This window comes from Oryzias latipes, chromosome 4 (assembly GCF_002234675.1).
Source record: "Oryzias latipes chromosome 4, ASM223467v1".
NCBI classification, from domain to species: Eukaryota; Metazoa; Chordata; class Actinopteri; order Beloniformes; family Adrianichthyidae; genus Oryzias; species Oryzias latipes.
The window spans coordinates 13,681,791-13,707,289 of NC_019862.2; the positions used below are offsets into that span (position 1 = coordinate 13,681,791).

General features: G+C 38.8%; 1 protein-coding gene across 7 annotated transcripts in view; it reads right to left on the minus strand.

Annotated features, from left to right (window-relative positions):
• Positions 1–727: 727 nt before the first annotated feature.
• pde4c (phosphodiesterase 4C) overlaps positions 728–25,499 on the minus strand; it is a 95,365-nt gene continuing 70,593 nt past the window's right edge. For 5 of the 7 annotated variants that reach the window (XM_023954245.1, XM_023954246.1, XM_023954250.1 and 2 more), the window contains 15 exons: positions 16,363–16,554; positions 14,932–14,973; positions 14,156–14,192; positions 13,305–13,378; positions 13,166–13,215; positions 12,861–12,973; positions 10,401–10,494; positions 6,744–6,916; positions 6,564–6,662; positions 6,174–6,338; positions 5,944–6,043; positions 5,068–5,222; positions 4,310–4,432; positions 3,963–4,145; positions 728–3,692 (listed from right to left, as the gene is read on the minus strand). In XM_023954245.1, coding sequence (XP_023810013.1) covers positions 3,144–3,692; positions 3,963–4,145; positions 4,310–4,432; positions 5,068–5,222; positions 5,944–6,043; positions 6,174–6,338; positions 6,564–6,662; positions 6,744–6,916; positions 10,401–10,494; positions 12,861–12,973; positions 13,166–13,215; positions 13,305–13,378; positions 14,156–14,192; positions 14,932–14,973; positions 16,363–16,554 — 2,149 coding nt within the window. In that variant the 3' untranslated portion in view covers positions 728–3,143. The remainder of the gene's footprint in view (positions 3,693–3,962; positions 4,146–4,309; positions 4,433–5,067; positions 5,223–5,943; positions 6,044–6,173; positions 6,339–6,563; positions 6,663–6,743; positions 6,917–10,400; positions 10,495–12,860; positions 12,974–13,165; positions 13,216–13,304; positions 13,379–14,155; positions 14,193–14,931; positions 14,974–16,362; positions 16,555–25,499) is intronic. The other 2 variants (XM_023954247.1, XM_023954248.1) reach the window with 1 other exon arrangement.

Genomic DNA, 25,499 nt, shown 5'->3' on the forward strand with positions numbered 1-25,499 from the left:
GAAACGGTTTCTGTATTTGTCAATGAGCCTTCTGCACCTGTCCACAGGTATTTTGGCCCACTCCTCATGAGCAAACAGCTCCAGTTGTCTCAGGTTTGACGGGTGTCTTCTCCAAATGGCATGTTTCAGCTCCTTCCACAGATGTTCAATGGGATTCAGATCTGGGCTCATAGAAGGCCACTTCAGAATAGTCCAACGCTTTTCTCTGAGCCATTCTTGGGGGTTTTTGGCTGTGTGTTTGGATCGTTGTCCTGTTGGAAGACCCATGACCTGCGACTGAGACCAAGCTTTCTGACACTAGGCAGCACATTTCTATCTAGAATGCCTTGATAATCTGGAGATTTCATTTTACCTTGCACAACTTTCAAGACACCCTGTTCCAGATGCAGCAAAGCAGCCCCAAAACAGAACTGAGCCTCCTCCATGTTTCACAGTAGGGACATTGTTCTTTTCGTTGTATGCTTCATTTTTGAGTCTACGAACACAGAGCTGATGTGCCTTACCAAAAAGCTCCAGTTTTGTCTCATCTGTCCAAAGGACATTTTCCCAGAAGCTTTGTGGCTTGTCAACATGCATTTTTAAAATTTCCAGTCTGGCTTTTTTATGATTTCCTTTCAACAGTGGTGTCCTCCTTGGTCTTTTCACATGAAGTCCACTCTGGCTCAAATAACGACGAATGGTGCGATCTGACACTGATGTACCTTGAAAGGAGTTCACCTTTAATGTCTTTGGAGGTTGTTCTGGGCTCTTTTGATTATGGGTTTGAAAACAGCTAGGATGTCAATTGAAGGACATACCTGTGTTCATCATGACCCCCTGGGCAATCAGTTCTCAGTCTTTTATGGAGGTACCATAAATTTTGTCTAGCCCGATTTCATTAGTTTGATTTTTTACATAATTCCACAACTCAAAAGTAATGGCTGATTTTGATTATTTAATTTTCAATAAATTTGAATTTATTGTTACTTTTGAATGTTTCAAGTCATTTCAGTGAGCATTGTGGACTTTCTTTCTTTAACTGAGGGGTACCAACAATTTTGTCCACCACTGTTCTTCATTGAATTTCTACTCAGAGATGGGAACAAATGCAACTCTGGACTGAGTACATACAATCATGACACACAAATTTTCAAGTCTCAGCTATTCGAATAGCAGAAAGGGCTAAAGAACCTAAACGGCACAAAATCTAAGAAAATGTCGGCTTTAAAATACTGTTAACGTGTCTCATTTGGTAAAAACTAACACTGTAAAATTAATGACACAATCATCGGTTTAAAATCTTTAGTGTAAAAATGTCCAGTAATGTAGGCTGGCAGGTGTGTGTGTGTGTGTGTGCCAACACCTCTGGTATATTTTCATCCAAAAATTAAACTCCACATATTAAGGATGACCTGTAACCTTAGTTTTACACTTTTGTTTCCAAAACTGAGCTCTACAGCAGAACCTGTCAGCAGGGCACAACAACAGACCTCTATTTTACTTATCATAGAGCAATTAGATAGTCAATTCGAGGAACATTCTAATGAAACTTTGATGAGTGTCTTCAAATCTGTGGCTGCATTCATTTTTTTTCTCCTTCAGGAATGTTCCTAATTGAGTTAAAAGTTTGGCATGTGCTTTAAACAGATCCGGTTGGACTCTTGTTGAGCTCTCATGATCCCTTACTTAAAGCAAAGTTGAACCAGATCAGCATTTCAAAGGGCTGTTCTCACACGGAGCCACATTAGAAGGCACACTGATTTACAGGAGAACCAATATTGAAGCTACAGACTTTTGCTGTAGTTAGATTTTGCCATAGAGATCATCAAAACGTATCACATATCTTTGTGCCATCAAAAAAATACACTTTTGAAACATCTGAGTGAGTTTGAAACCTCATAATAGCAGATTTATCTCTTGCAAAACTTCGGGTATTGTATTTCCAACTTTTACCACTAGAGGGCCTCATGCTGGTCAATCATACCCTTTGCTGAGGCTTTTCACTGTTTCCTGCCCTGCTTCCTGGTGCCTGCTATAGAATATCCTGAACTATTTTTTTTGTGATCAGTTGGCCTGTTGTGCGTCGAGCCCTTTGTGACTAGAAAGAAGAGCAGAACGGCAGAGACGGTAAAGTGCTACTGCGAACCGGAGGCACCCTGAATCAAAAAATGCTTTTTTTCGAAGCACAGAAATGCACACAACACCTGCAAACGCACAACAAGGAACAGTATGAAAAGTTAAACTTGAAACACAATTTTTTTTACAATCATCTTAGGTAAAAAATAAATTAAAGCTAAAACTAATCATACAGGTGGTGTCTATTGTTTCTTCAGTTAGCTGAGAGAGGGGTACAGAATGCTGTTTCTGTGATGCTACAAGCTGGTTTAGGGATTCAGTCAACTACAGTTGTCTAATTCTCTGTTAAAGGGTTTCACGTGTATGAAGAGACCCTTTTGTTCAGCAAAACCGCATTGGTCTCTGGTTTGGAGCCTATTAGGAAGGACAGTTCAAGGTAAGATCAGCAGTACCCCGTACATCTTTGCTACATTAGAATTAGGTTTCTCTTCATACCCTGAGGTTTGAGGTCCATCAATTTTCTTCTTGCTTATCTAAATCTCGGATTTGGTTAGGTGATTTGTCTCACGATTCATTCTCAAACACAGAAATCATACTCATTTATCCCAACCAGAACTTATTAAAATTGTATCCCAAGGTAAATCTATGGTGCAAAATAGTTTCCAGGACCCTGTCACACCACCGCGATCCAAATTCGCTGCACATTTGAATGTCACAGTTATTTTGAAGGAAGACATTTCCTTTAACTTCGTTATCCTTTCTTTGTGTGGAAGCCTCGGCTCCACTCCTCTTCCCAGTTAAATGAGCGGTTGTTGTCTGGAAATCCTCAGACTGAAGCTACTCCAAGCCAGGACTGGACTAATAGGCCGAATCAGGCACTCAGACGGAGACTAAAATAACTCATCTTGCTGAAAAAAAAAAAAAAGAAAAGACAGAGGAAGAACGTTCCTGTGTTTTTTCCAGAGAGGTTTCTCCAGTGTAAAGGGACTGTGGTAATCTTACAGACTTTATTGGTAAAGGCTTGCCCTGCTCACACCTCCCTATGCCCAGCACTCGTGTCTCTGTGGCAGGGCAGCTTGTGCTGATTATTACGTGCCCATGTGCAGGCAGGTCACTCTGTCACCGTCCTGGCTTGGCTCTCTGTCCTGAACAGCTTCCCGCCCCGGGGAGGCCAGCATCCTGTGGGAGTTGAGGCTCCGCACTGACATCGAAGTCTGATTCAGAGTCCTAGAGGGGTGAGGCGATGGGGGGCGGTACCTGCTGTTACGGGGGTCTGGAGAAAGAGAGGGGGAGGAAGAGTCTAGATGTCTGTCCCTCGATGTCTGTGACTCCTCCTCTATGGGGCTTTCCAGGTCAGAGTCCACTTCTTCCTCCTCTTCCTCAAGCGTGAGTTCAAACTGGAACTTGTCTCCTCCACCTCCTAAATGAGCAAGGCCTCCTGTCCCGACAGCTCCATCGGATGGCCTCCCCTCATTGTGGTGCTCTTCTGGGCTCGTGGGTGAAGGGCTGCGTGGGATCATGCTCTGATACCACTCCCGATTGTCCTCAAGAGTATCCAGGATCTCCTGGGCGTCAGGGTGAACTAGGTCTGCCCAGGTTTCCCACAGCGGGTGCACAACATAGTCAATGAACCCCACCTAGTTCCAAAAATTAAAAAAGGGGCAAAATAACTTTACTTCAACAATGGAAAAAAAATTAAAGAACAGTGAAACCAAACATTTAAAACGTGAACATTCATTTAAAATATTACAACTAGGTTCTTCAAGTCTTTCAACAAAAATATGAAGCACATGGATCAGAATTCTACGAAATTATGAAATGCAATCTTTGAGAAATAAAATGCAAAATTTTATGACACATAAATAGAAAATCAATGTTTTTTTTAAATGCATGACAGGAGAATTTACCTGAGTCTTCTCTATGGAGGCATTCTGTTTATCACACATGGGACTAATCTCCATGCCTTTCTCCCGTTCTCTGTCTCCCTGCGTGAACAACTCCACCATGATGCGGTCTGTCCACTTACGGTAAAGCTCCAGAGGTTTGGTTGGGTTGCTTAAGTCAGCACAATGGACCATGTTCTGTAGAACCTGCAGAAACAACATCCCAAACTTTGCCTTCAATGACAGACTGACAACATTACACCTCTTTCAAGAAAACATTGATTACAAACACAGACTTAGATTAGATAGTTAGCAATCCTTTTAATAACCACAAACACAATTAAAGTATCAGTATCAATATTATCTCAAACCTGGATGCGGTCAGAGTAGTTGTCTAGCAGCAGCACTCCCAAATTTGTCACCTTCTTCGTCTCCACCATTGTTTTCATGTCTGCCAAGAAGTTTATGTGTTTGGACATATCTGTGGCCAGCACCTACAGAGGGCAATTAGTACAAGAAATGATTTAAAACAAACACATTTAAACTTTTTGAATCAATTTTTAAAGCATTCCCAGTGGTCTTTTGATTAAGATTATGCCATTTTTTTGAGACAGCATCAAAATATAAGTTATTGTTTTTGCAGGGCGGTCATTAGAAATTTGAATCTCATTTGTGGGTCGGACCATTGGTGCGGTGTAAGCCCGCTCCCTTCCCATCATCCTTCTGTTTACACCTTGCACCCAAACCTAACATTACCCGTGCAACGAAAATGGTATATTATAATTATATATTAGAGCTATCCAGCTGAACAGTTTTGAGCCAGATGCCAGCTCAGACAAGGAAAACAAAGACGTACATGGATCTAGTTGTTTACAAGTAGATGCACCAGAATGGAGCCCGTGGCTTGCCGTAGTAACTCGTACGTCACGGCTACACTTTTTTCAACTGCATTTTTGTGTCTGCTCCTGATTCACAACAATTTGAATAAAATTGCCAGTTTTTGGAACTAAAGAGGTGGGCGGGGTAAACTCCAGTGAACATGGCCGTGCCACATCGGGCTTCATTTTGCATCTGTTCAATTCTACAGATCATGTTAAAGATTACAAAGTCAGCATGTTTATGCACTCACCATATCTATGACCATCTTGCGGAGGGAGTCTTTCTGCTTCTTGCTGAGGTTCTCAAAAATGTCACAGTTTTCTTCCTGCAGAAGTTTGAAGCCCACAGCAAGGTGGTGGTTCTCCAGCACTGATGCGTCGTTGTACATCAGCGCCAACTCAGAACCTGCAGGAACAAACAGGAAGTTGTGTAAAATACAACTAAGCTGATTTGAGCAAAAGTCCCAGATAATCTGATTAATTCTGGAGACAATGATTAAACTAAAACTAAAACTGGATTAACAATGGAATTAGCCAACATGTACAGATTCCATAAAAACATGTACAAAAACAGAGGTTCAATATTCAAACTACTATAGAAAGATCTTGTTGCCAGTATTATTTATAAATACATTATTTATCTTTTGCAGCTATTTTATTGAAAAGTAGTTTTTGATGCTTGTTTCTAGCACTTTCTGCACTGAAATTAAATAAAAAAGTAGAGACCTAAAGGGAACTTCAAAACTGAGCAAAAATTGAAATAGCTTCTGTACAAAATTAATACTTATATTAGGCAAAATCTTTATTTAAGAAAGGATAGTAAACAACCAACTAATAAATATTTCTGTAAATTTGATAGAGATTATCTATTAAGCTAATTTTGGACTGTAGTCCCTGAGAGAGAGATAGAGTGCAAACAAGGACAACAATCATTCTGCCATCAAAGGTTAGTGCATAAACTTTCAAAAAAACAGTAGTAAGTTAGTTAAAAACTGGATAACCAGAGGTTTAGTCCAAACTGATTAGTAGGTAACTCCTAAAACAACACACTTTCTTTGTATGTGAAAAGAAACTCCACTAAAGGAGAGTCTTCTGTATGCTGAGAGCAGAAACCCAGGGGAACATACTGGTGTTGATGAGGAACTGGTTTGTGACTCCTGGATGGTCGACATCATGAATGGCGCTGGCAAACAGAGCAGCCATGATCTCCAAGTCTGTGAACACAGCCTAGGATGAAGAAAGATGAGCAATCAGGGTCATTCAAGATAAAAAAGCAGATGTTAAATGACACCTACCTGGAAATGGTTTGTCTCAAGTTCACAATCTGCACTTAATGAGATTTTGTTACTCAGCTCACCTCCAAAGCAGGTGTGGACAAGAGGACATGGGTGGACTGCACCACGTCAGCTGCATGGATGTTGTTGTGATAGGCTACGTCTGCATGGTAATGGTCCTCTAATGTCATCATGAAGGTGATAAAGGTGTCAGCTTGAATCTTAAAGGTTTTCAGAAGATCTCGCTCCTACAAGAAATGAGAAGTCAAAACAAAACGCATGAATAAAAAAATTATAACATACAAGTGAAATGTGTAGAAGAAATGGATTGAAAAATAAGAAAACCACAGAACAAATAAGAAAGTGATGCCTAAAACTATTAGGTTACTTTTAAGATTATTACAAAGCAAACCTTTTAAATAATACATCTTTTTAGACTGATTAGGTAGTAGAAGAGGGATGGACCCTCTTACCTGGAAGATGGAGTACATGATCACTGTCAGAGGGCGGTTTCCTGAATATTCTGCAATCTTAAAAATGTCCATTCCCCACCGATCAATATCCTCAATTTCCTGGGAAAATATCAACACTACAAGTGAGACAACAGTGCTTTTTATGTGATTCTTTCAGTGCACATACATGTGCATTCCTACTTTGGCCAGCAGGCTCTCATGTGGTGTGTTGACTCCGAAGCGAGAGATGCTTGCAGGTGGTAAACTCGGGCTTTGCGTTGCCTTTTTCACGCCGCTGATCTGTGACATCGGCCTCTTCTTCTTCTCCTTCTCTTTAAGAGGTGGAGACAGAATCTCCACGTCATGTTGCTTCTCTGGAAAACAAACACAAAGATATGTCAAATTGAGGCCATCAGTCCATCTGTTCATCTTTTTGTACGCCTGCTTCCTCCTGTTCAGGTCAGTCGGAGCCTCTGCTAGTTGTTTTTCATAGAGAGGCAGAGCTAGCTTCTCCCAAATGGAATGATTTTTAAGTACTTTCATCAAATGTCATGCATTTAGACTTTCAGGTTTTTCATTCTTATTTTTTAGTGAAAGTGTCAAAAAATTACTAAATTTACAAGCTGAAGTAAAAAACTAACACAACCACTGGGTCCAGGTCTTTTATACTTTTATACTTATTGACAAAAACCCAACGGGAACCGCAAAGTCCCATTTTAACATTTAGAAAAAACACTTTTTTCATGTTTTTGTGGCTTTTAATCCATTCATTTCTTAAATACACTTTATAAATATTTTCTACAGTTGAATTATAATGGTTTTATAATGGTTTAACTTTTTGCTTTTGACACCAGTAGTTACAAGTTTCTTTCAAAATAAAATACACCCTGTGTTCAATAAGGTCCTTCTGCTGCAGCAGATTTATGTGAATAAAATATGCAAGAGAACCAAGTCAAACATGGTGTTTTCTGTCATTATGATTTTGGTGCTTCTTTGTCCAGTTTCATCTTCTGCTATTGATTATAAAAACGACTACATTGCTGTAGAATCCAACTTTTTATTTCTGTACATGTAACTGCAATAAGATACTGTAATAATTTTGTAGACATAATCTATTATTATAATGCAGCTACATTTTGAGGAATTTTGGACAGCAGGGGGAGGGGAGTTGTTTGTAATTGTGTTGAAATTATGTTAAAAATTGAATAAACATTTTTAAACAGATAATCTTAATACTTACTTACTCTACTCTCACAGAAGAAAAACTCCTTGCTACCATAATTTTTGTTCAGCTATTTGACATTTGACAAAACAATTCACTGAGAACAGATTAACCAAAACCTATTTTTTATTCAAATTGTCCACATTTTCTTCAAAGCCAAAGAGCCACCATGGAGAAATGAAAGAGCCGCATGTTTGGAGTCTCAGGTTGCAGAACCCTGCCATAGAAACTTAAGAAAGAGACGAATTTTCTCTAAATTAGGTAAAAATGTCCCTTAATTATTAACTCAACAATGAAGGCTGCAACGATTTTGCCCCCCCAAAGATAGACAAAACTTGAAACTTTTCATTGTGGAAGTTAGCAGCTTTTTTCTGTTGTCCTGTGGGAGTTGTCCATCCAGCAGTAAAAAACATGCATGGGTAAGATCATTTTAATCCCTCTGTCTATGTATTTAAAATTTTGATATATCTGGATGGTTAAAAAATAAAACAAGGATATATTTTTACCCACGAGGGACAAAGGCAAAACACAGTTTTCAACAATAAAATGAGAGCTCAGCATAATTTGTCAACACCCAAGAGCTGTTATAGCAGACGTGTTAAAATGACTCCAGCATTTCACTACATATTAGGAGAAAAACGATCCCATTGTCTTCCCAAACAGACTGCTTCACTTCCCGTCCCTCTAACACCCTCCAGCCATGATTTTCAGCAGCTTCACATCCACATCTCAGCCTTCATGCGAGCACTGTAAAAATGCACAGCGACCTGGATGGCAGCTCCACACGAGGCTCTGTCTAGCCTCTCTCACCTCTCTCACAGTGCCTCCTCTTCCTCACACCCAGAGCCATGGTGTTCATTTCCAAACGCAACCAGGCTTGAGGCAGTCATCTCAAAACAGCCCTCCACTGACAGCTCCATCTTTGTTTGGCTGGACCATCCTGCCAGAGGGGCTGCCGAAGACTTAGCCCGCTATTGATGCAACACGCCGTCGAATAATATTGCACCCTGTTGCTACGACAACGCCACACAATGTGTCCGGGAATGCTGTCTGTTGCCGCACCTCCTTCGATTTTAGAGGACAAATCCTCACCTTCTCCATTTGTCTTTTTCACTGTCAATCCTCTGCTCAATCCTTTCTTCTTATTTTTTTAGTTATTAAAAAAGAATTGATCCCTTTAAAAAAATCCTCTCCTAAACTGTTTCCTCCTCAAAGCCTCCCTCTCTCCTCAAAACATCTCGCTCATTGAATAAGAACAGGGTTTTATGTTTTTTCTCTCCTAGTTTTGATGTTACTAAGTTTTTTTTAAAGACCCACAATGATGGAAGACATATTTATGTATGTATGTATGTATGTACATATATATACATACATACACACACATGTATGCATATAAATACATACATACATACATACATACATACATACATACATACATACATACATACATACATACATACATACATACATACATACATACATACATACATACATACATACATACATACATACATACATACATACATACATACATACATACATACATACATACATACATACATACGTACGTACGTACGTACGTACGTACGTACGTACGTATGTATGTATATATATATATATATATATATATGTATATACATACGTATATATATATACATACGTATGTATGTATATACATTCATACATATATACACAGATGTGTGTGAGAAAATATGGCTTAAAGAAGCATTTCTGATTTGGGCTAAAACGTCATAATCCTAATTCAAAGACGACTGGCAACATTTTACAGTAGATCAAAAGATGATCGGAGCGGAACTTTCATTTTCTTTTTATACTTTCTGCCTTTTGCTTTAGCCTTAATAGGAAAACCAAAAAAATTAAAGTTTTTTTTTTTTTAACCATCAGATGAAACTCATATTCTGCACTTCTCTTGCTTGATGCATGAAGGTACCGGTAGTCACAATTTGGGTCAGGATAGAAGAAAAAAAATTACACAGCTGACAGCACAAACAACAACAAGCACAAGTACTGCAGGTATGCAAATCAGTTTCTTCAAGAACCAAACAGTTCATTCTGTCAAGCATCCTAACGCTTGTTAGAATTGGTATAAATGGCAAAAAAAAAGACACTTTTACACGTTTAAATCTATAAAATGTGTGATCAGCATATAAGTAACCCTCTATCCATCCATCTCCAGAATAGATTGAATCCCTTTCGGCGTCACATGACTCTTAAGCCAGCCCAGCTACTGTGGGTAAAGGCGAGGAACACCATGAATAGGTCTCCCGTCTGTTGCAGGGCTACACACTCATACACTCACACTCAACCACATGTAGGGGCAGCTCACAGATACCAAATTATTGAAGCAAGTTTTTGGACTGTGCGAGTAAGCCGGAGTACCCAGAGAAAACCCACACATGCATGATGGAAACATGCTGAGATTTGAACAAAACCTTCTCACTGTGAGGCACCTCGCCCCTGTCCAGCCTATTTCAGTAACCGGTTTTGGCACAATAAAAATATCGGAAGCATTTATTCTCATGGGTTTTGTTACACAAAACTAAGTTTTAACAGCTTGAAGTGTGCATGTATTACTTTAGGCGAACCTTTCCTTTTAGACAAAGTGTTAAACTCACCGAGGAAGGTGTTGGCGATGAACTCTGACACCTGATTCCCTGAGCGGCTCGTCTCTGACAGTTGCGTCAGCTCGCGGTTCAGCATCCTCTTAAACTGTAGCCGCACAAGAAAACAAGAAGAAGCTGTCAGTTCAAGGAGTCTGTAGTTCCAGCAGAAAGGACAAGGTTGCATTTCTGAGCAGCTGCTTCAAAAAAGAGCCCACAAGTTACTAAAGATGCACCGTATATTTATGAAACTAACAGTAAAATGAGCGTGCAAATGCAGCAGATGAAAAAAAAAACTCATAGATGGATGGAAGCGCAAGTGAGGGTTAAATAAAGAGCACCCCTTTTTTTTACTGAAGTGCCAACTGTTTGAAAATTAATCGTGGAGAAAAAATTAATAATTGCCGTTTGTGCTCGGCCAGAATTCTTTGACACCAAGTCTTTCATATATCATAATAGAGCTGTGAAAGAAAAAGCCTGGAACAAGATTCGCAGGATTTGCACCGTTTCGCCATTTCACACCAAGCCTCCCTCATCTGTAGGTGGCAGACATGCACTACTAAACAGTAGAAAAAGAAAAAGAAGAGGAAGCCCCTCCTTGGTTGTCCATTGAGAAACTTATGGGCGCATTCAAGAACACACAGTTGAATGCGGGTCACATGCCCGGTGTGTTCATAGCTTGAGGAGTAACTTCTCAAGTCTGCATATGCATACATCAATATGAATGTAAAAACAATTGAAGAGTTAGACTTTGATGCAATACGACTATTAGTTTCAGGTTGTAGACGAACAAAAATAGGAAACTTGTATGAAAAAGTACATCAAAAACACGCTTCTTGCTATGAGGAGGCAACTCATGGTGTCAGGACTACACTGCAGTGTCAAACACGAGCTAAAATAGCAATATGGTAATACAAAGTGATTAAAAATACTTTACAAATGTATTTAAAAAAAATCCTGAAATAACCGATTAAGTGCATTCATTGTTTACATCTGAAAGAGTCCCAGTCTGTGAGGCATTAAACAACAGCATGAGGACCTGGAGCACTGCAGCACTCACTGGCTCAGGCTCACATTTATTTCTGTCAGAGCAGATGACAGTCTACAGTTTCACCTTCAACAAGAACACCACCTGGAAAATCTATACCACCAGATAAAGCTGGTTCCATTCAAAAGGCATTAAAACTTGGATAAAACAAACTGTGCGTCTAAAAGTTCAGGAACGCAAACCCACTCGGATTCTGTGAGGATTTTATCCACAGTGGTAGTTTCCACTCGGCTTATGTAACAGCCTCAGCACGTGGGGGCTGAGAGGGGAGGAGGAGGCATATCTGTGAGAGAGTAATGCTGCAGTTGTTACACGACTACTATGTGACACACATGTGGGTCCATCCAAACATCATGCACCACTACAACCAAAACATGGCTCTGTTCACGCTCTGGTTTGTTTCGGCTGTCACTGAATTTCACTGTCCCCGAGTCTGTCAACACAAACTGCTGTGTGATGTTTCCTATTTATTTATCTTTTGTTTATTCCAACCTAACTGTAGCACACAACGTAGTACGGCTCAGTTTGTTTGTAGATCCAGCTCTAACAGATGGGCTCACTCAGCCCCCTGCAAAGCCTGCACTGCCAATCAATAGAGATGCTGTAAACAAGGAAAGCCAGCAACACCCCCCCATCACTCACCTGTCTGAGTCTCCAGCAGAGAGGAACCCAGAAAGCCAGCTGAAGCATGTCAGCCCACACATGCTGGTGCTAGATCAGCTGAAATCCCAAAATGTTCACTTATTGATCTGCTGCAAACTGTCTTCAAACTCCTGCCCAGTGAGCAGCAGGGACTGTCTGAATGTCAAGAGAGGTCCATAAGAAAAGGAAAGTTCCCACGGTACCAGGAGTCTTGGAGATGAAGGGGGAGGATGTGTGTGGGGGGGTCCAGGGGTGGGGAGGTGAAGGATGAAGAAGTGCTGTAACATCACGAGAGAACGCTTTGGGACTGCAGTCTCTTGTCCAGCTAATGTTACACAGTGTCAGTAAGAAACATAAAAAAGGAAGAAGGGAGAGGCTGCAAAGACCCCCCCCCCCTCCCTCCTCCTCCCTACTGGCCTTCAGCCCGCCTCTCCAGCAACACAACCCCTCCCCTAACTGACCAATCACACTTGTATAGCTTCAAGGTCTAGAGGGATGCGAGGAATCTGATTGGCTGATTATGGGATGGAGGAGCCAAGGAGAGTGATGCTGTTTAACTGTTTCAGCTGAGGGAGGAACCAGCCATCACTGCTGTCTCTGCTGACACTGCTCACCGTCTTCCCTCTCACATAGGAAGTTTGATTGTCATAGAGACCTCTTTCACTGTGCAACGCTTAGTTTCCTAAAGCACGTCAAATAAATACAGAACCTCAGGAGCTGATGTGCCGTTAGAGAGACTTTAAGTTCCTAAAGTGAGTTCAAGGCTGACTCTGCTGTTTGTTTACCTTATTGGACGCCATATCGCTCACTGAGTGTCTCGTCTGCAGCGTCTCAAGCTGATCCAGACACCAGTCCAGCTCCTCCAGCGTCTCCATCGCTAGCTTCTGATAGGGCTCCTCTGAAAGGTCACACAAGCACACGCTGCAAGTCCGGAGGAGGTAAAGTGATCCCCGTCTGATATCCTGTTACCAACTATTATTGACTAAAGAATTTGATTCTGTGGTCAAAACTGCACATCAACTTAATCTGTTGAAATCAGTGTTTGTGTTTCTGTGCCGAACAGGCTTTATTTTGAGTTGCTACCACTCACCTGCGAGACATGGTTTACATATGGGTGGCTGGGTGCTGCCTGGTGGCCATCTGGAACACAAATGCAGATTGTTTTTTTTTTTTTTAATGAAACAAAGACAATAAGCGATTAGTCATTCAGTCTGCTGTCTAGTTCTTACTTGTTTCCCAAGCGATCTTGGAGATGTGTCAGAACAGCAAAGTTACTTCTCACTGTTCGTAAGCTGGCAAGAACCTGGAGATGGGGGGAAGAGGAAGTTTTATGAAAAGGCAAAAGTCAGGCGCGCCTGAATGAGTAACAGGACATGAAAATGAAATATAAAAAGTGTTTTTTTAAAATGTTTTACTTGTTTTTTCTTTACTGTCAGATAAGTTTATTTTGTTCTTTTATGTTTAAAATTACATTGTTTGTTTTAAAAAACGTGTTAAACATATTAAATAAAACAAAATAAAAAGTTAGCAATGGGATTGTGTTGTTCATCCATAAAAAAGGACATTTTTTCTAATATGTCAATTTCAATTATAATCAAATTTTAAACATTTGGAATGTAGATTTTGAAATAGGAATAGGATAAAAAAGCTCAACAGTAATACAAAAAAAAAACTATTTTCATGGTATGGTTATGTAAATTTAGGAAAAAATGCTCAGAATTTGTTTGGAAATTTTTTATGGGCACAGACTGTGCTAATGAGCAAATGACCAAGCATTTGTAGACAGACTCAGAACAAGATGTGAAGTACAAAGAAAATATATGTGGGTGTATTCTGTGAAAATTGAGCCGTCTTTTATTTCTCAAATGGATGAGTAAAATTCATCGAGGAGCCGCGAATGCCGTCTGAAAGGACTCGCCACTACAAATCAGCACTTTCCATCAATGTTGAAGGAAGACCTTATTTTGCCTTTTGGAATTTATAAGGCTATGAATAAACAAAAAATCTATTAAAGCATGATTTTGCTTATATTATTTGCTTTTCTCTGTTGGAAAATGTGTTGTGTTCAAGTGGGACTGACTTGTGCAAACGGAGTTACTATCATGTCTTCTCCATGCCTGAAAGGAAAAATAAAAAAGATTGAAAAAGTTAGGTTAGAGGGCAGATAACAGTAAGAAAATGCAGAAGGCTTCAAAAAGAAGTCATGACAACAAACTGGGTTATTGGGGGAAAAGCTGCAACTGGATGAGACCATGTGTGGGAGGAACAAAAACAGCACACTTCAACCTATAGGTTCACTCCAAAGGCAAAAGCGTTCAGGCTTTTTATTGAGAGATTGGGAAAGATGTGGTGAAAAGGATCACAGTTTTGCTTCTGTGATAAATAAAATACATATTTTTACATGTAGAAGTACATATGTGAGCCGCATTAATTATACTCTGGAGACTTTAGTGTCACATCATTCAGCTCAGACACCTTCCAGCTTCAGGGAAAAATCATGCTGCCAGCAAAAAGAACTCAGTCTAACATCCAGCAAACATTGTGATGCAGTCTGAGGCTCTTTATTAATTTCATCATCTGAAAATTTAGGATCAATATGGGGTCTGGAGTGATTCTTGGCTGCCATCAAGGGAAAGGTCAAGTTTTGAGTGAATATTTTCTGCTTTAGTGATTGTTTTTAAATTGGAGAATAGTAGCTCATCCTATCAAATGCTTGCTGGAACCTTTGAAAGTTGGACTTTCAGGTGATACTCTCCAGGTGGGATCAGAACAAGGTGGCATGTTAGAAGAAGGGTGTGGGAGGTGGGAAAGATAGAAAAAAAAAACAATCACATCAATCTTTGCATGTTGTCTCACCGAGGTAGCCAACTGACTTCCCAATTCTTCAATCCCTCCTCCCTTCAAAAGAAAGGAGCAACAGCTATTGGTTTTTGATGCCGAATTTATTAACAAAGAGACCAAGCAGGCTGCACCATGTAAAAAAAATGAAAAGGAAAAAACAGCCTTCCACTGTGCTGCCAGAGTCCCTATAAAGCAACAAACAGCAACAACAAAAGTATGTCAGGACCTTGGAATGAATTTAAGTTGTTTTTGATTAAAGAGAATTAACGGTTGTCTTGAACAGGGGTCTGCAACATTCAGAACTTAAAGAGCTATTAGGCTAAACCTTGCCACAAATAAAACATGAGAAGAAAATAGCCTTATTTTCTACATATGAACTAGTTCATAACTTTGACAGAGAGTTACGTGACTTCCTTTCAAAATAAAAGACACCTTGTGCCACATAACTTCATTTCAGTGCAATGAATGTAGCAGTAGGTATTGATTTGTATTGTCTACATTTATTTATTTTTTTAATTCACAATTCTTTCGCCATTGTTGGTGTATCTGAGTCAAAATTTTCCTAAACCTGACAAACTACATTAAATCAGAGCCTTTATTTTATGGATCTTATGGCAGACTTAAAATCTTTTCAAAAATAAAAAATCCTCTTTTTAATCCAGCGTTCATTGTGTATAAATTCTGGTTGTTCTTACTGACCTCAATTTTATTTTTTTGTGATATACAGCACTCAAATATTGTTGAAGTAGGTATTTGGTCAATTAAATTAAATTAAAATACCACTAGAGGGATTTGTTAAAGCATCACAGTCACCGTAGTCAAGAGCCACAGGGAGTAATTTGTACTGAGCTTCAACTGATTGTAAATAAGTTGACTAAAGTTTAACTTATCTGACCACCATGTTTCGCTTAATTCGCCTTTTAGTTCTAAAAATATTTTATTTTTCAAAATTAATAACATTTTTTTTTTTAACCAGAGAGCCACAATGAAGGAAAAAAAGAGCCACATGTGGCCCTCGGGTGGCAGACCCCCGCTCTAGAACCTCTGTTAACAGAACAGCTAATGTGAGGCTGTATGTAAAGGTCACTATGGTACACCTATATTAAAAAAAAACAACAACATTTTAAATCCATGTATTTAACAAAAAACAGATTCTTTGAATTTCAAGCTTGACAAATAATGCTTTAAAATGCAGCATCACTCCAAATTACCTTTTAAAAGGAGTGATGTTGCACACATTAATGCCTTATAAGTTGACAATAAGTTGATATCAGAGACTTGAATGGAATTCTTAGAAGGAACAACATCCCTTTCATTTTTGTCATTACTGAAGAAAAAAACAACATTTGTCCCACAAATGTAAACTCTTCAGTGCTTCAGTGTAACCAACAGTGAAGGTGGGTTGGTTGCTGTGCTCTGACACACACAGTGGGCTGTAATACTCACAGGTCGCTGGCTGTGGAAGAGTTGCGGGACATGGCTTTGGGCGACAGGTCGAAGTCTGAGTCAGAGCGGTAAAGGAAAGACTCGCGGCGCTGACTGTGGGGGAAGTTTCCCTGAAGAACCAGACCAGAGCCCGGGCTAGTCTGAGAGTCCAGTGGACTGCGTCCCACCGACAGGCCATTCTCCACATCAAAGCTGCAGAAAAAGAGACCACAGCTTAAAACACTCAACTTTCTAGTCATTTCTCTTATTAAAATATAAATTACTTTAGGATTTTTCAATTTTTGCTCCTTTTTTTATTTATTTATTTACACAACATACATATACATATACACACATACATACAAACAAAAGTAAAGTTCCACAAATATTTTAGGGCTTTCCTAACAAAGTTAAATTAGTATTTTACAAAACAAATCTAAAACAGACAAGAAATGTTTTTAAGCTGCCATGAAAATCATCTGTTAAGGCAGCAGAATAAGAACATTTAAATTGGGCATAGTGAAGGTTTTTTTCTTTCACTTCCCTCTTTAACCCATCAGTAGTACATTTAATAAATGCCAGGATTTGTTTGGCAGCATATTCTTTTTTTTTTTGTTGGACAAAAAATCTGTCATCTTCTCAGTTATTGTTTCTGCGCCAGAAAAAGAAAATAAAAAAAGTATAAGTTTGACAGAAACGACACGAGTGTCTCCGTACTCTCGATCCCTAAACAACCCCAGAGTCAGGACTATATGACTGCAGAACCGGTGACCCGCAGTGGTTACTGGCTTTTCACAAGTGATCAAACACTTACGCACTTCTTTCCCTTTACTATCTCTATTTGACGTCAACACAGAGAGTGTTGCATCAGCATTGCTAGCATCCATAACTCCAGCGCCACTTTTGCAATTTCCCTGAAACACATGTCACATTGTAGCCCAACTCTGAACCATTTAATGCATAAACATTTCAACTCGTGTTTTCAAAGCTGGATCCAATGTTACAACAAAAGCATCTAGTCTCTTAACCTACTGATGCCTGAATTGAATTCCAGCCATGAAAAAAAGGTTTTTGCTTTCAAGTAGATGCTAAAATTCAGGTACTTTTGGAGCCACAGTGGTTTGATGCATAATTGCATCAATAGGTAACAAGCAATTAACATTCAGTCTAGATAAAGTCACCCTGTGTGCACCGAATTAAAATATTTGCAGGAGTTGCATTTTCTTTTTCAACAATGAGTTTGCACACAGATTGTGGTTCGTAAACAAATCCTGATGCTAACACAAGTCAGGAGGAGTTTGCTGAATATAGGTTTGACTAAAGACACGACCAGATTTAGGATGATCTGCATCATGTTGCTCAGTTTGAGCCTTAGTTAAGGATGCACACCGTTATTGATCGGAGTAAATAAATATGTTGTTTCAATCACCTAATTTTATTGTGCAAAAGAACCAAAAACAGCTTCTAGTCATACTTAGTTTAAATATGTTATCATAATAAGTAACAAAGATTTTATCTGTAATCTACATTGCTACCTCAGCAATAATATAAATATATTTTTAAAACTTTTTATTGTCATATTTTCTATTCTGACTTCCTCTGTTTATCCCCAATTTACAGATCATATCAATAGAAAACAGAGCACCGAGGTTGCCTCTCCAGTCTATTTTTAGCTCTCCCTCCAGGGCTCCACCAATAATAGTGCCGGATAAATGGAAGATGGCTATTATACAACTGATGCTGAATGAAGCAGAACCAGTGCACAGAAGGACGAATGGATCTGGCACAGTGATGTGTTCGGCTCCTGACACCTGATTGGTGCAGAATTATGGGGTGGGTAGGGGGTTGCTGCTAGAGCAGGTTTTACCTCAGAGGTGACACCCCCTGCACCAGCACACTTCACTCAACCTCACTGCACACCCTCCCCCAGCCCCGGCTCAGAGTAGCTGGATGTGACGCGGCTCCATCAGAGGACCCCGGTGACGTTGGGAGCTATAAATAGATCTGGCTGACAGGAAAGGGGGGAACCGGCCCACTTGTGACAGTGCTGACGTAGATGCCCTCCCCTCCCCACTGCTCACACATCCACCTTTTGATGGAGGACGTTGAAATCCTCTTTAAATATTCATTTTTGCATTGAAAAAAATCTATTTTTGAGTTTCAGTAGGCTCCTTTTACTTTGAACAGTATTCATGAATTTCTCATTTAATCAGCATGTCATGGACATCTCCTTTCTGCAGGGTGCATAGTCCAGGCTCTCCTGATGGGGCTAAGTTTGTTCTTATTCCTACAGACTTGTTCAACCTTATAATAAATCTCACTCACCCTTTGAAGCCTACTGATGCAAATATGCATCAAACCCCCATTTGACTTTAGTATCTTCATGTAAGCAAAAACATGAGTATTTTTTTAAAAAAATTTCATAGATGAAAATAAATTCATGCTTAAAACATCTTCTCTGAAACATAACTGTGGCACAGATGAGCCACCCCATCACCAATACAAGTATATGCACGCATAAAAGGTTATTAACAGAGAGCGAAAAGGCAGATGTCAATATATGCACTTTATAATTGAAGACCAAACATTGATTTAACTAAGAAGAGCATTGGATTTCCAAAAAATATGTAGATACTTGTTTCTGAGGGTTTCATAAACTGCAAAGCATGTTCAGGCAAATAAGGTTTTAAAATGTCTAATTACGAATGAGAGAAGCTGAGTTCCTAAATGATCACCTGATAGCGTATATTTAAAGAAAAATAAGAGTCCAATTTTATGATAGTTTTAACAGTTTAAAAAAAATGATCTTTTAACAATCAACCTCCTAACTGTGATCACATCCATTTGCACAACCAATGGGAAAATAAATTGAGGTATAACAGCATTTCACTGCATATTAAGTACTGGCATTTAGAGGAGAGGAAACCCTTGGGAATGGTGACTGGAACTCTTGAAAAAACACTCAAAAAACCCAAAAACTTTTGAAAGTCACAATTTACCGTGGCATAGATGACCACACAGCCAGGTCGTTTTAGTAGGGCTAAGGCAAAAAGGCTTCTAATGGGGTGAGAGTGCAGACTAGTGGCAAATATAGGGTATAACAGTAAAGTAACTAATTTTTAAAGTATCTAGAAATTCTATACTTGTTGAGCATAAATTGCAGATGGAAGTTTAATGTAAAAAATAAGCAAAAATAACTTTTAATAATAGCAACCTAAATGTAAATTCTTATGTGTTATAATATATGGCATAGACTTAAAATAGCAGTGAAGATTCAAAAAGGTTATTAAAAAAATATATTCACATTTTTAATGAAGTATAATAAGTATTATTACTTACTGCAGTGATTCAAAAAGTGTACATATTTTTTTTACACGTTGGGATGAAATATCATACTATAACAGAACTGCATGTGATCAGAGCAGAAACAAGTTTGTAATGTTTTTAACAAGCACTACAATACTTATATTATTTGTAATTGAAACGGACAAACTGAGAGGGCGGGCAGCTGCTTTGCTTTAAACATACATAATGGTATGACCTTGGCCTCTCTCCTTCATTGTTCTCAATGACGTACATCACCCCGCTCGCTCCCCTTTCTCTCTGACTGTTTTAAAACGTACACACAAACATATCCCTTTACACCCACATCCTCGCCTCTGCGTTTGTTCTCAGGATGTTTACACCAAAAGGAGGAACCATTTTTGAAAAAAAAAAAGAAAAATGATCTATATGTGCACCAACCTACCTACCTGCCAACTGTCTGTCTGTCTGTCTGTCTGTCTGTCTGTCTGTCTGTCTGTCTGTCTGTCTGTCTGTCTATCTACAACTTTTTCCTGCTTTATTATCTCTGCTGTGAACATAAGTTACTTTATTCCAATTTTTAATTTTTAAAACACAGATTTCATTTATAAAATAAAGTCATTTATGTCCACATCTTGGAGGGATTTTCATGAAGCTGTTGGTCATTTCCGCTCCCTGTCTCTGGATGAGTATTTGTGACAGTTCATGGGAAATTTAAGCAACTTTTGTCTTAGTATGAGAGTGGCCCAAGAAACCATCAAGGCCAGATGTTATTTGATGGGCCGATGACAGCGACACCAGATCAGAGGTCAAAACGCAGACGCACACCCACACAAGCTCCCTCCTGTTTTCTTTCCTCGTAGCGTGGGAATTGGCTGAGGCCACTGAAACATCACACCAGTTATACAAGGAGGCAAGGGGTGAAGTGGGAAACACCACAGGAGGCGCTTTATGATGTTTGTGTGTGTGGACGGGTCAGGGGGGCAACTTCAGGATAAAGCTTTCACATAAAAAGACCAGAAACTTAAGAAGAAATGATTGGAAGTTCAGACTAAAGTCCAAGATTTCTGACTAATTAAGTTTGTAATCAGGTCAAGTCTCATCAAGTCCTAAAAGCGTAAGAGTTGGAAAGCATGGCGCCACAAAGAAAAACTAAAAAACATTAAAAAAAAAACTAAAGGTCTGTATCAGCAGAGTTCATGAAGTAAAGAACGTTTGTTTACTTTTAACCAACAGCTATAGTGCATTTGGTCTCAAAGAGCCACTTCTTCCCTGCATTGCTGCTAAACAGAGCTTTCCTTTCACTGTCAGTGTGTGTGCTCAGAATCATACGCTCAGTGTGTGCGAATGTCATCCCGACTGCACTCACAAAAGAGGAAGCTGCCCAGAGGGGGTGGGAGAAAAACAAGCAGGAAGGTCGTTTTGCGTAGACCTAAACACGTGAATTGTATAGAAAGACGTCAAAGTTCAAACTGTTTCTCTACATACCTGAAGCTTGGTCGTCTACAAGTCTATGGAGTCCTATACTGTTCATAATTAAATAAATAAATATTTAATTAAATAAATAAATATGACGTCATGCAAATACACAATAAACCAATAAATCTCTCATACATATATAAAAAGATCATGAAATTGTGAAAAACCTGCACACAGATTTTAAATTAGCCATTATATTATTCAATATATTTCATTTTGGCTTTAAAAACCTGTTCATTATTTTAAAACATCATTTTAAAATATTTATTTTTAATCATGTGGAATATTATTATAATTCTGTCTTTTTTCAGAAGCTCGTATTTCAAAATCAATATTTCCAAAGTAGCTTTGTTTTTATTTCATGTTGCTGTTTTTCACAATGGCTTATTTATTTCATGAAGAGCTTTTTCAGGAGAATAGGTTTGTCTGTCAATCAGTGATAGTGGGCGGGATCTAAACGCTCATTGGCTCATCCATGGAAATCGACTCATATTCCTGGATACCCGCTCAGCGGTGTGCCAGTCCGAGAGATGATATATTTCAGCGATATCTGCGCGGCTTTGCTGACATTAGAGATCAAATAGAGACAAACATTTGTCTGCTGCAGAAGATGCAAACATGAACGACTCTGTTTTTGTAGTTTGAGGGTTTGTGTGGACCAAACCACAGAGGAGCTCCGGTCGTCCACGTCTCGAAGTCCCCGGTTGAAACACTCCTCATTCTTACGCCATTGAGACAAAGATTATAATCAGGTCCTCTGATTTTATTTTTCCCTCTCAGGGAAAATGTTGAACCTTTCCTGCGATGACGTTTCTGACATCTTAACACTCTCCATGTGCATTGTGCATCCATGCAATGTTACTGAGATAAGCACAAGCAACCGCTCCATGTGGCTATCAGGCTAAAAACATTAGCTGGTAGCCCCTCCCACACGCGGCATGGTGCATTCATGGAAACTCCAGTTCATAGAAGCTTAGTGGAACTCCAACAGCCACTCAGCCTAACTTAGGCCACTACTAGATGTTCATGAGAAGATGAAAATTGCTGAACCGACCACAAAATCACCCGAATTATGCACACTCGCCCAAAGCCACTTTTATCCGCAAATTTAGAACCAAAACTGCCCAATTTATGGTAACACTGTGGATGTGTTGAGGTGCATACTCCTTCTAGTGTTGAGGAGTGTGCATTGCGCCATCACGTTTGCTGAAGCATCTTCGATCGATGTAGTCAGTGTGCTGCTGCTCATGTCTGAGTAAAGGAGTAGCCAATCACAAAAGTGTCTCCGCCTTGTCTAGTTTGATTGACAGACAGACCCATTCTCCTGAAAAAGCTCTTCATGAAATAAATAAGCCATTGTGAAAAACAGCAACATGAAATAAAAACAAAGCTACTTTGGAAAATATTGATTTTGAAATCCAAGGTTCTGAAAAAAGACAGAATTATAATAATATTCAACATGATTAAAAATGAATATTTTAAAATTCTGTTTTAAAATAATGAACAGGTTTTTAAAGCAAAATGAAATATATTGAATAATACAGTGGCTAATTTAAAATCAGTGTGCAGGTTTTTCACCATTTCATGATCTTTTTATATATTTATGAGATTTTTTGGTTGATTGTGTATTTGCATGAGGTCATATTTATTTATTTAATTAAATATTTATTTATTTAATTATGAACAGTATAGGACTCCATACAAGTCTGGTTTACCTTTGAATAACTGTATTTTAACAATTCCAAATCAAAAATGTCACTTTTTCTTTTGGAATTGTAAAAAATACAGTTATTAGCATAAGACATTCTTCTTCACAATGACTCCTTGCTTAATTGAAAAACCTTTAATGTGGTTCATGTCAATAAATTAAACAAACCAAAAAGAAATCTGATGCAATAAACTAAACATCAATTTAAATAAACGGAAGTAGCAATTCTTTAAACTTATATTTGGGCATAATTCTATAGACTCAAATTAAACTTTTGTGACTTCAGAGCTATTTAAATAAGAAAATGATCCCATTGAGGAAACTAAAAATAAAAACATTTAATTTGTTATGTTTCCAAGCCTTTTATAATGACTGGAAAAAGCGTATAAAATTGAAAATGAATATTGTGATAAGTTGATTTTATTTTAAAAGTCTTAAACAAGCTGTTGATTATAAAAATATATATTTTTGTAACATTTTAGGCATCTAAAATGCACCAAACAAGCAACTTAAGGTGCAGAATGCCGCTCACATTATAAATACACAATTTATTAAAAAATGTAAACAAATAATACAGAAATGTCATGTAAATGTCTTAACAACAGTGTATGGTAATGTGCATTTAATGAAATATATTCATTTAAAATATGAAAATCATAATAACCTGCAACCCAATCCTTATATAAAAGTTGATGACCCCTTAATCAATCAGCAAACATCAGACCAAAATAAAGGAACACAATACTTTTGTGTATCAAATTCATGCACACTTATGACACAAAGAGAGTCATTCAGGAGAAACATCAAGAGCAGAAAGGATGCAACCTCCACCGTAGTGACTGTGAAGTTTCATTAAAAAGGCTAGTTATTCCACTGCTGTCTGCTAATGAAATCCTGAAAACTGTGAAGCAGAATTCCACAAAGTCAAGGCTGAACAATTTTCATGAGAGAACATGGTGCCTAAAACATGCAGACACTCTCCTGGCTCCAAAGCCGAAGTGATTCAAACTTTCACTGGCGTGATTTAAGCACTAAAACAGCTCAGTGAAATGAATTTCCAAGCTGTTATAGAGCATCAGATGTACTAATGTGAAGCATATGTCTTCTGGACTGGGAAGAGGTAATCCATTCTGCAGCGTGAGGAAACACGAATATATGTTTTCTGAAGGTGACCTGCCCCGTTGCAAGTCTTATATTTAATGTAGAAGAGACTCTGGTGTGGAGCTGAAAGACTGGTTTGAAAAAAGGCGTTTAAAGTCCCACTCCAATACATTTTAATCTATTTTAAAAATTGTTGCCAGTGGTCTTTTAACTATAATTATGCTTTTTTTTTTAGCACAAATCAAAAAGCTCATTATAAATTTGTCTCTGAGCTGTGTGAGTGTGTGCGTGTTTGTGTGGGGGGGCTTTTGGCTGTTGACAGACAGCCTGTCCTCATTTCCCATCATTCCTTTGCTTACTTTCTCCCCTCTCGCTTACAGCCCCTCACAACCCCAACCTAGCATTACAGTTACAATAAATATGACGACAAATACTAGAGCATGCATCCGAATGGAGTGGAGTAGGGAGTTAGAGCTAAAGGTTTTTTCAAACTGCATTTCTTTGTGTCTGCTCCTGGTTCACAACAATTAGAACAAAGAAATAATCAAAAATGCAATTTTAATCTTTATTTTCTTCACACATGTGCTCAATAATAAGTAAAATGCCACCAAAAAAAGAGAAAAACATGATTTTCATTGGAGTGAATCTTTAAAGTCTTAAAGCCGCAGTTATGACAAAAAAATGGGAAACCTTTGTTCTCTGTTGTTGCTCTCTTGTGAAAGGAGGTGGGTGTTACAGAGCTCCACTGTTCTGACCTTAAACTTAATTAACAGCTTAGAGACAATGAGGCAGACATTCCTATTCTACATCAGAGTCTGATTTTATAAATGCGACACAGAATCCAGATGCTTTTACAGACACACTACAAAGTATTGAGGAAAGCCCTCCAGGAAAAGAAAAGAAGCTGTCATAGCTGCGTGGCAACAGACCGATTTCACATTCAGATCAGTAAATTTGAACGATGTGTTTCATACAGCACCAGCTTAGGGTATAAAGGATGGTTTTTCTCTCTTCCTTCTACCAGGAGGTGTGGTTTTATGTCCAAACAGAGCAAACACTGTGTCTGACATCGACACCTGATCACACAGCAGCTCATCTAAATATAGTTAAGAGGAGGAGAGACAGTTGCAGCACATTAAACCAGCTGCTGGATTTATTATTTTTCAGACACATATGACCTATAAGCAGAGGAAAACACCTCTAACTCAGTGTTTTTCAACCTTTTTTGAGCCACGGCACACTTTAACCTTGACAAATACCGAGGCACACCAGCATCCAAAAAAAAAAAAAAAGGAGAAACTCACTCTGGATTGATGTACAGCCCCTCCACAATCTCACATGCATTTTTGTGATAATTGTGGAAGAAAAAGCTGGAAGTTGCAGCTGTTTTTTCTAAAAGATGTAATAAAAGTTAAGTTAAGAGATTTTAAAACTGGTTTATGTGTGTTCGTTGTTGTTTCAAGATGTTTAAGAGGAGAGACTCATTGTGCGCTGAGACGCTGTCACTTTAACCCAATGCATCATGGGAGATGTAGTGCAAACAGCTGCCGAACGCAGACAGACTAGC